This window comes from Neolamprologus brichardi, chromosome 2 (genome assembly GCF_056152115.1).
Source record: "Neolamprologus brichardi isolate AB-2024 chromosome 2, ASM5615211v1, whole genome shotgun sequence".
Taxonomy (NCBI): Eukaryota; Metazoa; Chordata; class Actinopteri; order Cichliformes; family Cichlidae; genus Neolamprologus; species Neolamprologus brichardi.
Genome location: NC_142105.1, coordinates 26,307,204 through 26,320,878, shown reverse-complemented (window position 1 = coordinate 26,320,878; position 13,675 = coordinate 26,307,204). Strand labels below are relative to the sequence as shown.

Sequence of the window (13,675 nt, the reverse complement as noted above, 5' to 3'; positions counted from 1 at the left end):
CTGATATGATTGCAATGTATAAATTATGAAATAACACATAAACCTGTTTAAACCATTCAAGTAACATTTAATGGAAACATCCATACAAACTAACAATTTGATTCAAGATTGTAGCAAAAACATTAACCTAACAAAAAGTATCAAAAATGCACTTTAAGTTTTCTGTCATTACTGACTCCGGCAAGACATCACAATATGAAATGTGGTAGTTATTTATGTTACCATCTCTACTTTGTACCACTGATGAAGAAAAAATACACATACTGTAATGTGAAAATGAAAGCAGTTGTCTATCAGTATTGTTGCTAACACTCTAAAAAGAGAAGTTCACTATGAAGGTAAAGAATAAGCCTGCATGTTAAGAGTTCAGTGCTGGCTGAGAAAGACAAGAGAGCTGGAAATGTGTCTGCAGAGAATCAGCTTTCTTGGTCATTAAGTCAGTCCACTTGCATTTAAATTGTGCCTGAAACCTCACAAGCTAAAGTCCAGGTGTCAGGGGAGCGACTGGATGATGATTATTTTCTCGTTAATGCAGAAACGGTGAAGCACACCGAGCAAGTTTTCCACACAACGCGACACCTGCCTCTCCATGGCCAGACGGAAATCCTCCTTCACTCCTTTGGTGATTCCTCGAGTCACTGTGTGGTGTCTGGAAGAGGAAAAAGACTTTTTAAAAAAAAAATAAATGCAAACATAGACATAGTCAGAAATAGGGTTTTATGAGATACCTTAAAATAAACAGAGGCTTAGATTATATAACCTATGCAATAAAAATAACTCATAAATACTTCAGGTTACATTTTCCTTACACACACACACACACACACATAAATCAGCCAAACAGCATTTTCAGTCTTTTCAAATAAAACATAAAATAAAACATTCCATTATAATAATAATCAAAACCACATGAAACATGTCCACACATGAAATGAGATCAAGTGTTATGACAAGGCAAAATAACTAAATTCACTATACAAAAACACCAACATCGTCTTCTGTAACAACAACAGTGATGACCACAGAAAGGCGAGTAATGGCTCAAATAAACAAACGCCGACAGAAATCAAAGAACGACTAACTCTTGATGTAAAATGACAGGCCCAAATTAAAACTGGGGGATGACAAGCCTTGAAGCTGGGGATGAAGAAGGAAGGGTGACTGGTGGGGTGGTGGGGGCGGGATGGGGACTGTGGGAGGAGGGGCCTGGGGTACCTGTCCATCGTCTGCACCCCTTGTAGCAGGAGAGTATTTAACTCCACCCCCAGGGCAGGGCTAGGGTTCCTGAGGGACAGCAACATTCAACAACTCTGTCAGTGAGGGTGCATTCAAACGTCTGAACTTCTACAGTAATGAACGAAGGAGTCTGAAAACAGTTGAAACCATGAACTCCTTCTCTTTATAAACGCCCACTCCATTTACAGCTTTTTCAGTTTAAAAAGGTCAATTTTCCCCACGGGCCTTGTCTATGTAGATCAGTCGGTAGCACTGTCCTCTTTTAAAAGCACACCAACAGAAAGGGAGAGTGCAGTCACAATGCCAACTAAAGAAAAACTCATAATGGGAAGGAGGTTGCTTACTTGATCAGCATTCCCTGATTGGGCAGCAGCTCCAGCTGAATTCTACCTCCTTCTGGAGTACGCAGGTATGCAAACTCTTCCAGCATGTCAATGTCTGAGAAAAACCACGAGTTTAAGGAAACCAACATCCAACACATAAAGGAATCACAAAGAGAACTGTCTATTTACACCAAAATAAAGGCAAGAAATGAATGCAAAAAGGATACTGGTGACATAGTTGAAGAAATTCTCATACTGGAAGCTGCCTTGTTGGCAGATTTTGTCCACTGCCTTTAAAAACAGCATCTCGCCCTGTGGCCAGTCATACTGCAGGAGCACCACCACGTGACCAAGGGACAGGTCGTCACGACTGTCGGTGAAGGCACGTAGCTGATTGGCCAAAAAGGGGGGAAAAAAGGAAACAAAGATTGTCACAGCCTCATTAAGCCTTACAGCACGGAGCTTGTCTCCTCAAAGTCTGCATAAGAAAACGTATCCAAGCCCTTGCACCCATTTATTTCCACAGATGTATCCTGTCTATGTACCTTAAAGCAGGCAAGCATCAGCTGGAGACAGAACGGCAGCACAGATTTGCTGGTGCACGGAAGTAATCGCAAGTCATTACCTGGTTAAAACCAAAGAACAGGGAATGTTAACAGTACTCAAAGCAACATATAAATACAGACGTCTTCATACAGAGTCTGTATGAAGATGCCACAAACGTATTCATATCTCAGATTAGCGAGAAAAAAAAAAATCAAAACTGTTCATAAACAGAATCGGTGAGTAGATTCAGGAAACTTTTACCTTTCCTCGTTTTGGTCTTGACTCTAACCGGATCCTCTGGGGTCTTTGGTGCTTCCTGGTTTGGGGGTACTAGGCCACTGACAACTTCAAGCAGCTTCTCACAGGCCATCTGTCAAAAGAAACAGCACCATACAAAACTATTACACACAATTTGACTGGACAAAGGACATGTTGTTAGGCTAAGAAACTTTCTAAAACTTTTATTGATGAGCAGAATACTAATATAGTAAAACTGACTAAATGACAGGCCTGTGATGGACCAGGTCTGTCAGCTTGGTTTAGAGAAAATTGAATAAAAGTGATGCAAGTTGTTCTAAACACCTGAATTGAATCTAGGACATTTAACCCATTTTAACTGTAGTGCCACCTTCAGGCCAGTTAGTGTCACTGAATTGTTTTTCATACATGGCCTGCAGAACATTTTATTATACAATCACATATTTTAAGTAAATATATATGTAAAAAAATAAAACAAATAAATTATATATGACCAATTATAAATCAAAAGTTTCAATGTGAATCAATAAATGTTACAGTAAAGTATATTTCCTGCCAGCTGTGCTTTCATAAAATAAAAATAAAAAAGTTAAAATATTCAATCAATTACTGTCTTTATTTTCTTTATTTAAGTTTTCTGCCTTAACATTGTGGGCACATTCCCAAATTCAGTTCATCACTTCCCTCAGCTACATTTGTTTTAAAACATACTGTATAAATACATTTGACATGATTTATGAAAAAGAAAGGCATATAAGCATATGCATGTCTCCTGACAAAACCAAAATAATGTATGCTAAGAGTGTGTTTGTGTGCATGTGTATACCCTGTACTCTCCCAGGGCGTAGTGGCAGGATGCCTGCTGTATGAAGGCCCTGTGGTGCTCCAGACTGGCCTGACCTGAGGGACTCTGTGGCCCAGGCTGAGGCTGCTGCACTGCAGCCATCTGGTGCAGGCTAGAGAGGGCCTTGCGGTACTGTCCCTGGAGATAATACATTAGCACATAATCAGTATATAACCAAAGACAACTTATAAAAGATATTATATCCAAATGTTGATTAATGTGTTAGCTTAAGTGTATTTAAATTATATTAAAATAGCCAGTTTCATCTGCCAACTTCAACCAGTTGTGTTTAGTTTTATGGCGTGCATTTGCCTCATTCTTCAAATTCTATATAACTTAAAATGTACACTCTCCAGCCACTTTATTAGGTATATCTGTAGGTCAGAGGCGAAGGTCCAGATGGCTTTGAGCTGATAGGAAGATGATGGTAACTCAAAAAACTCCAGAGAGGATCATTTAAAAGCCACAGCCTAACTGAGTACTCTTGCTGACCATCTCCATCCCTTTATTGCCACAGTAGCCATCTTCTGATTTCTCTGGTTGTTTCCAGCAGGATAACATGCCATGTCACAGGGAATTTTTGAAGGCAAAGTGGTCAGTGAGTGCCTGCATCTGTATAATCTGTTCTTTCTTATGCAATAATTGCATTTCCCAACATTGATCAGGGCTATTTAATTCAAAGCAGTATTAAAATGATGGCATATTTTGATCCTAAAGCTAAGATAATAAGCTAAAGATGCTGCTGCTAACAAATAAAAGGGATGCAGATGATTTGTCACAAACAGAAAAGGTAAATTAAAAATGACTCTTGCCTGGTATATAATCATGTCGGTGAGGAATATTCGGAACCACAGCCAGCTGTCCGTCTTCCACGCGGCGCAGATCTTCTTGAACTCTTTGAGAGACATTAAAATGTACAATTAATGCAGCTGTTCTGATAAAAACCTTTTGATGTAGTGACAACATGACTGAACATAAAAATCTCCTACCAGCTTCCAGACCATCATGGGAGTGAAGAAGGTCCCAGCTTTCTCTCGCTGTGCGAAAGCTCTCCAAAGTCTCTGACCAGTTGGTCATGTCATTCTTGTTTACTAAAATGTGTCGACCACGGCCTTTCCCCAAACCTTCCTCATCATCTGAGCTCTATAATGACACACAGATCCAAATGTAATCAAAAGAATTTCCCAATCTGGGATAATTAAAGTGTCTTACTTATATCTAAACTTTTCTCACCATAGTCTTCTCTCTTCCATCTGCTAGTTTGCGTTTCTTATGCGCATGTTTCAGTGCTCCTCGCTCCACCTCCACATCACTGTACACTGAGCTCAAATCCTCTACAAGGATCCACGGCCCGCAACTTAACCCACTGATTCCTAAAAAGAAAAAAAATAACACTGAAACCTGTTTGTAACATTTTACTCAAAAGATTACCGTAGATATATTAAATGAAGATGGAGATCTACAAAGGTAGAAGCTAACCGTGGAACAGTGCAGGCTGTACAGCTGAGACGTAGAAGAAGGCACTACGGAAGAGGACAAGTGCAGCACAGATGACCACCTGACTGCAGCACCGGGCCCTCGTCTCTCCTTCTAGACCAGGCAGGTAGCGACACAGCTCCTTCACTCTCTGCAGCATCTCAATATAACTCCTACAGTGCAAATAAACACATGAAAATATTCCTTTGAAATTTTTAATTTTAAATAATCACTTCAAAGTCATTGAACGATCCACATTTTAACCATCTATTATTTACATTTTACATGTGGGCACATTATATTTGTTTTATTATGTGGTGTTTTTTTTGTGTTTGTTTTTGATTAAATTAAGATTTTTTTTTACTTATTACCCACAATGTAACTTGTAATGTAATTTTAAAAAAAGCATTCTTCCTGGGGTCCTTAAACACTCAATCCAACATTTACAACACATGAACATAAAACAAGAAGGTAGCAGATAGCATTCAGTTTCTCAGAGAAAACATAAATACCTCATAAAAAGCTCACAGTATAACAAAGCACATAACAGAAAACCAAAAAGACACAATAAAAAGAAGCCATAATTGACAACTGCAACAGTATTCCTGTACCATTTATAATTCTGCATCACATATAATGTAGTAACAAAATTCAACAATGCCACTTGCACAGTGTACTTACTAAACTAATGGACTGATAAGCACCCTTCTGGCTGAGCACTCAAAGTGCTCTATCAAATCGCACAAACATTCATACAGCCCTTTTACCTATGCCTAAGTGCTTTCTAGCATTCACACACCAACCAGCACTCTGATGGACGCTCTGACAGAAACTTGCGATTCAGTCGATCCACCGACCTTCTGATTGGTAGATGACCCTCTCTACAACCTGAGCCACAACCACCCAAAGGTCATGTGCTTACAGGACCTGGTATTCCCAGGCAAACTCTCCAGGCCTGACCCCACTTAGCGTCCAAGATCAGACAAATCAGGTATCCCTGAGCAAAGTATCCTACACTTTATGTCACCTTTGTGCAGGAACAACAGCAGTAGCTAAATAACAATGTGACAGGCCGAGTGATAGATTACCTCTGTCCCTTGTCTCCCTGCCACTCACATCGTGCCCCAACCACAGCAAGAATATCCAGCAGTTTCTCCCAAGGTTCTGCCACCACCGACGATTTTTCTGTCAGACCATCAATCACGTAACGCTGGGAAGCACGTGACACACTCGGTGACTTCAGAGCACCACCTTCTTGAGAGCCTGAAACAGAAAACAAGAGAAACAAAGTAAATAGAAAAAATAAATACTTCAAAGGCTTCACTATAAAGCCCACTAGAGAACTGAAAATTTTAAGAGTGAAAGTGATCCCACTGTGACAGCCCTAAAATAGAAAGCAAAGAACAAGTTCACCACAGTGTATCTTCACCTTGTATCTGTCCATCCGGCGAGGGCCCACGGGTAACATAGCCAATGTAGAATTCTGCTGCTTTCAACATGTATTTCTGCATTAGGCTGGCAGGCAGGCGCATATCCATGTTGTTTATAACCAAAGGAAGCACATCACACACTGTAGGAGGAAAAAACTGTATGAAGCAAGTGTTGTTTGTTTTTTCAGATGAAATAAAATGGATTCAAAGACAATATGTACTCACCAAAAAGCTTCCTGAAGCAGTTGACAGGAGTCTCCAAATTCTCTGATGCCTCTGCTTCCAGCAATGTCTCTCCTAAATTGACCTAACAGCACATCAGGTTCTTTAATAGCTTTTAACATTACATATAGTTTTCAAAAGACAATGCAAATACTAATATTACATACCCCATGTTGAACCACAGACTCTGGAAAGCGCTTCAGCAGTAACAGCAGCATCTCTGCCTTCTCCAAAGTGTTGAAACACTGCTCCGTGGCTTTCAGCAGCATCTCACACTGCACTCGACCAGGCAGTGTCTCAAAAAGTCCTGAAAATAAAATAAAATAAAAAAATAGTCTTTAGATTTTCACAAGAAGCATTGTTCATTGTCACACTTTTTAATGAATGGAATGAAGGGTTAAAACCCTCTCACCTCTCAGAAACTGTGCCTGCTTATCCTGAGAGTCACTCCGCAGGGCAGCTGTAATAACACTGATCTCACGCCAAACAATGGGCTGATCTGGAAAGTTTATGAACCTAAAGGAAAATCAAAACTAAGTAAGAGGTCAGACTCAGGATAGGAAACTTGACATTAACGCTAAAAATGTAACTCACATGTCGTACAGCAGCCGCCCGGCTGAAGCTGTCTTTTCTGCATTACGTTCAATGATGTACATTTCATACTGTAAAAACAGGTCCAGAAACACAATGTGTAAGAAGATGTTTTTACTGACAGCTTTTGCAGCTAGAGGAGATGATTTGCGTTACCTGTATGTTGAAGTCTGCAGGGTAAAGGGTCCTGGCAGTGATGAGCCAGGCTTTGGCAGCATATGGATCATCAGAGACCAGCTCCCGGGCTCTTTTAACCAAAAACTCACAGTCCTTTTGGGCTGACATTCTATATTTCTGGGTTTAGGTGCCGGATGTGACAAAATGTCAAAATATGCAAGCGTGTTTTAATGTAGCAGCCAAATGTAACGCTACAGTTAGCCACATTAGCTAGCTAGCGTCAGCTATTTGGTTTTCAGCCGGCATATTTGCAATAACTGATCATCAGACCACCGCCTATTATCCAACTATTCTATTTCAATATAACTACTACGCTTATAATGAGAAGCGAAAGCAAGTAAAACATAAATCTCTATTTACCGACGCACTCACTAGCTTTACGATAGTGACGTGACGACGCTTTGTGTCGTTTTACGACAGCTACGTCGAATGGCTACCGGATCAGGTAAAATACAACAACAAAAATAAGAACAATTGTAACACGACTATTCTGATATGACGTACTTAAAAAAAATCTGGAAAATTTAAAAAACTAAAGTTATTGAGGTTTGCACTGTTAAATACAATAAATTCTAAAATAAATCCCAAAACTACCTCCGAATCAGCCGTTACCCCATGCATACGGTTTCGGATCGACAGCAGTGCGCAGGCGTGGAAAAGCACTGCTGTCAACTGCGTTTGTTAGGGCTGAAGACACGACCTACAGTAGTGGCCCAATTACCCAGCAGAAAGCAGCACTCTACCTGTCCAGGGTTAGGACAGCGGCTGGTTTCACTGCAGGTAAAGGTTCAGTTGTGGGCCAGGTCCTTATGTGACCAAAACTACGCGACTCTTATTTTGCCTGTTGACTTTCAGTGGCAGCGGACATATTTCCAACCAAACATGGATCAACACTTGTCCGTTTGACTCTCTTCTTGCTAGCCACTTAGCATGCTAGTTGGACAAATGTCTTTGAGTAGCATGCAGTGACTATATATCTCATCACTTCCTCATTTTATCTTAAACGTAAACGTAAGCGTGGGGTGCAGGTACTAGCACCGTTGAGCTAGCGAACCAGTCCATCATTTCTATGTGTGGCTGCTACGCTAAGCGTGCTAACTCCTCAGTGATGTGTTTGTCCTTACTAAGTAATTCATACAGAAAATAAGTAATAGTGTTTCTATGTTCGAGAGGTCTTGCTATTTGTACCAGACTTGGAAAAATCTTGTTTGCGTAACCGACATGATGCGACACGTTACTGAATCCTAAAGAAACGGTACACAGAGGGCGTGTTCGCCTAAGATTAGGTTGTGTTAAGATGGTTTGTTTCCGCTCAAATTTGAGTCAAAATATCAAGATCAAAATAAGATTATGAGTAATAGTTTATTTAGTGCGACAATAGTACCTTACTGTGTTAGATTATGACTTATTTTAAAGTAAATGTAGAGGTTTTAAGCAAGAAGGTGCAGTCGAATATCCAAAGTAAATGTAATGTACTTATTGTTTTAGTTATGCAATAACATGCAAGATGCAGCATAATAAAAGTGATGGTTGGACTGTATTTCTGATTAGATGTCACAATTCTAACAGTAATCTGTATGCTTCGATATGAAATGTACGTTTTTCATCGCAGGGAAGTTGGGTAATTTCTTCTAAAATATCATGGAAGCAAATCTGCAACAAAGAGGCGCAGAGATACAAAAATATTGGTTACTTTAAACTTGCAGATGTTTTCAATGTCACAATGCAGTTTCATGCAAAAGCAGCCATGTGGTCCTCTCGTGTTGTAATACTGACTTAAAACTGTGTCAAGAGTCTTTTGGTAGATTTCCTTTGACCTCTCCTGACCTTGCACCATTACCACCACTTCTCCTTTCTGTTGCTTTATATACTAAAGATGTTTTTGACAATTTCTTATAATTTTGGTGGGAGCATCTATTTGTACTGCTGTTATTGTATGTCACAGGATGTATGCGTTGCATGTTTTGTATAAATAACTAAACTTAATGCTCAAGGCAAATAAAGGGTGTAGTCTGTACATAACAGGTTTGCTTCCCTCATGACGTAGCGTGCATGTATCAGGCTGCTAAGTTGTGTAATTCTCTTATCAGTTGCCAGTTGTTGCAGTGTAATTGTAGAAGTCTAAGGCAGGTTATTGAGTTGGAAAAGTTCAGCCAGCTTTAGGCCACATTTAGAGAATATGAGCCACAGATTTATTTTTTATTTGTACTTCACAAATAATGTCATACTTAATATCTTTGTTTGGGTGAAGAGAGAAAAAAAAAAACACCTGCTGATATTTCTTCTTTCTAATGTGTTTCATAAATTTACAGAAGTGTGTTGATGTGATGCTAGAGGATAAGGCTGTGGTGCACCGGGCCTCTGATGGCTGTTAGCACCATGGACTCCGAGTCAGCACGGACACCTCAGACCCAAGCCCTGACAAAAGGAGGCCATTCCCTGTTGTCTGCTGGCATTCTGACCACCAGGTTTGGACCTCAAGGGAAGCACTATGTTTGCGGTTCCCTTGCAGCTTTTACCAATATATTGTTGACCTTTCCGATCCAGAAAGTCCTCTTCCGCCAGCAGCTGCATGGCGTGTTGGCCATCGATGCGGTGCGACAGCTCCAGAGGGATGGACTGAGGAATCTTTATCGGGGCTTACTTCCCCCACTTCTCCAAAAGAGCACTACAGTAGCCATCATGTTTGGCTTGTATGAGGACTTCTCTAGAGTCTTACTAGACCAGGCTGGGAGCAGTGGCGTGCCAGAGCTGATTACAAGAAGCTTTGCTGCAGCTTTGGCAGGAACTGCAGAGGCCATCCTTACACCGTTTGAGCGTGTGCAGACTCTCCTACAAGACCACCGGCACCACGGGCGCTTCAACAACACAGCACACACCTTCCGGACACTTGTGACAGAGTATGGTGTGAGAGAGTGCTACCGTGGCCTTGTGCCCATACTACTGCGCAATGGCCCTAGCAATGTTCTCTTCTTTGGGCTCAGGGGACCCATTAAAGAGCAGCTCCCAGAAGCTACTAGCAAGGCAGGTAACTTGGTTAATGATTTTGTTTGCGGAGGGTTGCTGGGGGCAGGCCTTGGCATCATGTTCTACCCGTTAAATGTAGTCAAATCGCGGGCTCAGTCTCAGGTGGGTGGAGCCTTCAATCCTTGCAGAGAGGTGCTGTTAACAGTGTGGAGAGAGAGGGGTGGCAGTATAGCCATGCTGTTCAGAGGAGCTCACCTCAACTACCATCGCTCTCTTCTCTCCTGGGGGATCATCAATGCCACCTATGAGCTGCTGCTGAAGCTCTTATGAGAAGAGGAATGGAGAGGACAAATGAGATCTAGAGTGGAAGAGAAAGTGTTTTAAGGGAGGGGTGTTGAGCGGAGGAACAGAGCCAGTCTAAAGTGACAAATGAGAAGTTGTAAAGTAAAGTCGGTGCACTTGCTGTCCAACATTTCCAGAACTAAAAGATAACAGCCAAGTTGTACTTCTGACTGGGGCCAACAGTCACTGTAAGATAACTGCCTGCTATTGTTACTTTCTGCTGTTGTCAAATTGTTAAAAGCAGGCAAAACTTGTGCCAGGGTCCAGTTAATATGCCCGTGTTTGGTCTGTGTTGTAAAGTTTGAGGACGCAAACAAAACTCCATCAATCTTTTTCAAAGATTTAAAAGGAAACTTTAAAACTTGAGTGATTTCCTGTTTTGTGGGAGAATCCCTCTCTGTGGACATGCTGTTTGCTGTGACGTTTGTTTGACCAAGAGCGCCGCCTCCTGTGAAGATAAGTTCTGCCACTTAAACAGCTTTGTGCTTTTTCCCCATGTTTAGAGCATTGTTCTTGTGCTCACCAGTTCAGATTGAAGTAAGACATAAGAAGGCAAATGTTTAAGTGACTGTTGAAATCAGTATTAGCAGTGCACAAAGTCTAGGAATTTTCATCAAAAGGAAAAAAGAAATAAGAAGGTTTTTTTTCCCCTTTTTTCTATTTTTTACAACAAAAAGGTCTCAGTTTTCACACGTGAGTCAGTTAATTGACATTTTTGTTAAATAATGTTTTGTCTTGATTTATTTTCTGAAGTGCTATTGCCAGTGTGTGGATTTTTTTTTCTTTTCCTTTTTTTGGTTTTGTGGTTTTGTTTTTGTTTATTTTGTTTTTTTTGTGTGTGTGTGTTTTGATAAGTGCCCTGTGGTGTACTCTCTTGTCAATTTTTGTAATTGAAATACAGGGAGGAAAAAAAACAGTCTTGATGTGTAAGATGGCAAATAGGAGAAGAAGACCTGTGGTTGAGTCCTGCATCACTAGTGCTCTTTTATTGGCTATGAGACAAATGTTCCTCACTGGTTGTTTCTTTTTTTTTAAAACTTACTGCCATTTATTTTATTTATGTATCTCTTCCCCTTTTGCTCTCACTTTAATATCTTCTCTTGTCACGCTTGCTCTCCCCTCTGTCTGTAACATCTGTTGACATAATGGGCTCAGATTTCAAGCTTGAGTAGCTGCAGTCACCATACTGCAGCTCTTGCTGAGTTCGAGAGCCCGAAGAGGAAAGGCATGCCACTTGGACACTTGAGAGAGAGGCTTCAGAGTAGTGGCACAGAGAGAAGACGAGGACAGAGGGTAATGTTCAGTGGCACAAAAAGCTCAAGCTGCCATGTAAATGGATCACTTGGCCTATTTCTTCAAGTCTTTTCATTCTAATATCCTCTTCAAAAGTGTATCAAATAACGCTGTTTATCACTTTCCTGAAGCAAAAGTTTCTGGATCACTACAAAATTTAAATGTCACGTTAGTAATTGTGCTAAAATGTTTTAAATCTCAGTTAAAACCTGAATAAATACAGAAGTACTTCAGGAAAAATGAGCTGACTGTCATTTTTTCACCTAGAGAGAAGAAAGATTTTCCTTTACGTAACTGAGACACACATATGTTATGAAACTGTTTTTGTGTATGTTTTGTGACCTCTGTCTCATTGCTCTGTACCTATGAGTCATACAATGATAATGTGTAAACTATCCGACCTGTTTTTCCCTTTTATTAATTATAATCCCTTCTTTGTAAGTGACAAGGATTTTTGTTTAAAAGAAATGACATCAAGTCGGCACTGAGACTGAGTTTTGGGTCAGCGCAGAGTACTACTTTCTAGCTTACTGTGTCAAGAAGTCTGACAGCAGATAATGATCAGATTAAGGACAATCTGACAGAGGGACTTTAGATCAAGAAGCGCTGAACTGCTGTTGCTTCAAAGCCTCTCAGCTCTCTTTGCACCACATCAAGTGTCCTTCTGACTGCTGTCTTAGATGAAATCTAACTTTTTTATGTGCAAATTTATCTAAAAATCAGTTTTAATCATAGTAGCAGAAATATTGCTTGAACTCTGCTAATTGGCTCTCCACATAGTTTGAAGACCAGTACCAAAAAAAGCAAAAAGGGGAGGGGGTGGCCTCATGCATAGATAAACATTGCCATCTTGAAACTGTAGGAAATTAACACTGAAAAAACAATCCTACAATCTTCATTCCTTATTGTACTCTGCAGAAATCTTGAGCCACCCCTCATTTCTTTATACTATGCTTTCAATAAACCAGATTTGTTATATTGCTCTTGGGCAATCGTTCTCCTGGCTTCGTAGAGGTAGTTTTTGATGTCAGCTGCTTTTGCTCTTATCTTCAGTCCAGTCCTTGTACCTGACCATTTTCAGGCCAATGTTTTTTATTTTATTTGTTAAGCTATCTAACCTATGGATAATTCAAGCATTAAAATGACAGCAAACTCAAGAAGTGCTAAGCTATCTGACAGACAACTTAGCAAAAACCAGTTTTAAATTATATCTGTAGCAGCGTTGTTATTAGTAGCCTTTTGCAAAACCACATAATAATTTCCTCAGTTAAATCTGTGGAAAACAGCAGACAACATAGTTTGACAGGTAGTAAACAAGGCATTCCCAAAGTGCTATTAGAGGAATACTTGGCATATCTCTGCAAGGAGTGTGTAAACGTGGTGGAGTCTCTCATGGCCAGTTGTATTGGGGATCCTGTCAAAATTGATGGATTTACAAATGCAGAAAAGCCCATCATATTTTGATCTGCCATCTAGAAAGCATCTCAGTGGCAATAGCTTCATTTTTAAGCATGGCAATTAACCCAAGCACACAATGGAGCACCATTAGTCATGGATTGACCTCCGCAGAGCCTGGACCTCAACATTACTGAAGCAGGGTGGGATCATCTTGATACAGAAGGGAGCAAAAGGGACCTAATAGCCAAATCAGAACTTTGCTATTTCTTCAAGAAGCCTGGAGAACCATTCCTGAACACTACTTAAAGAATTTACTAAGAGAGTTCACACTATGGTGAAGAATGAAAGTGGTCACACCAAATATTGACTTTCAAGTTCACTAGAATTGTTTTTGCATTTTATGCTGTATGTTTCATGTATCTTTACATACATTTCAATAAATTGTTGCACCAATTTACAGTTTTCCTTGCAACATATAAAGAAATAAGGAGTGACCCAAGACTTTTGGAGTTGGAGTATAAAGATGGTACAGAGGCTATGAGATTCATAAACAGTTTATCTGCTGAAGTGAA

General features: G+C 40.2%; 2 protein-coding genes across 4 annotated transcripts; one reads left to right on the top strand and one right to left on the bottom strand.

Annotated features, from left to right (window-relative positions):
• Nucleotides 1-42: 42 nt before the first annotated feature.
• Nucleotides 43-7,719, bottom strand: ints10 (integrator complex subunit 10). Of its 2 annotated transcripts, XM_006781443.3 has the most exons (18): nucleotides 7,083-7,719; nucleotides 6,930-6,997; nucleotides 6,748-6,851; nucleotides 6,503-6,642; nucleotides 6,339-6,420; nucleotides 6,113-6,253; nucleotides 5,772-5,946; nucleotides 4,687-4,856; nucleotides 4,441-4,580; nucleotides 4,197-4,350; nucleotides 4,020-4,102; nucleotides 3,190-3,345; nucleotides 2,367-2,475; nucleotides 2,105-2,184; nucleotides 1,787-1,949; nucleotides 1,581-1,674; nucleotides 1,216-1,284; nucleotides 43-649 (listed from the first exon to the last, which is right to left on the bottom strand). In XM_006781443.3, the coding sequence occupies exons 1-18, from the start codon at nucleotides 7,209-7,211 to the stop codon at nucleotides 493-495; spliced, it is 2,214 nt and encodes a 737-aa protein (XP_006781506.1). In that variant the 5' UTR covers nucleotides 7,212-7,719; the 3' UTR covers nucleotides 43-492. The 2 variants fall into 2 exon arrangements, with proteins under 2 accessions (XP_006781506.1, XP_006781507.1); XM_006781444.3 differs by lacking the exon at nucleotides 1,216-1,284 and having other exon boundaries at nucleotides 7,083-7,717.
• Nucleotides 7,720-7,732: 13 nt separating this feature from the next.
• On the top strand, nucleotides 7,733-13,545 carry slc25a51b (solute carrier family 25 member 51b). 2 transcript variants are annotated; one of them, XM_006781439.3, is made up of 2 exons: nucleotides 7,733-7,883; nucleotides 9,416-13,545. In XM_006781439.3, exon 2 carries the CDS (start codon nucleotides 9,468-9,470, stop codon nucleotides 10,398-10,400), a length of 933 nt encoding a protein of 310 aa, XP_006781502.1. In that variant the 5' UTR covers nucleotides 7,733-7,883; nucleotides 9,416-9,467; the 3' UTR covers nucleotides 10,401-13,545. The 2 variants fall into 2 exon arrangements, with proteins under 2 accessions (XP_006781502.1, XP_006781503.1); XM_006781440.3 differs by lacking the exon at nucleotides 7,733-7,883 and adding an exon at nucleotides 8,152-8,403.
• The last annotated feature ends 130 nt before the right edge of the window (nucleotides 13,546-13,675 follow it).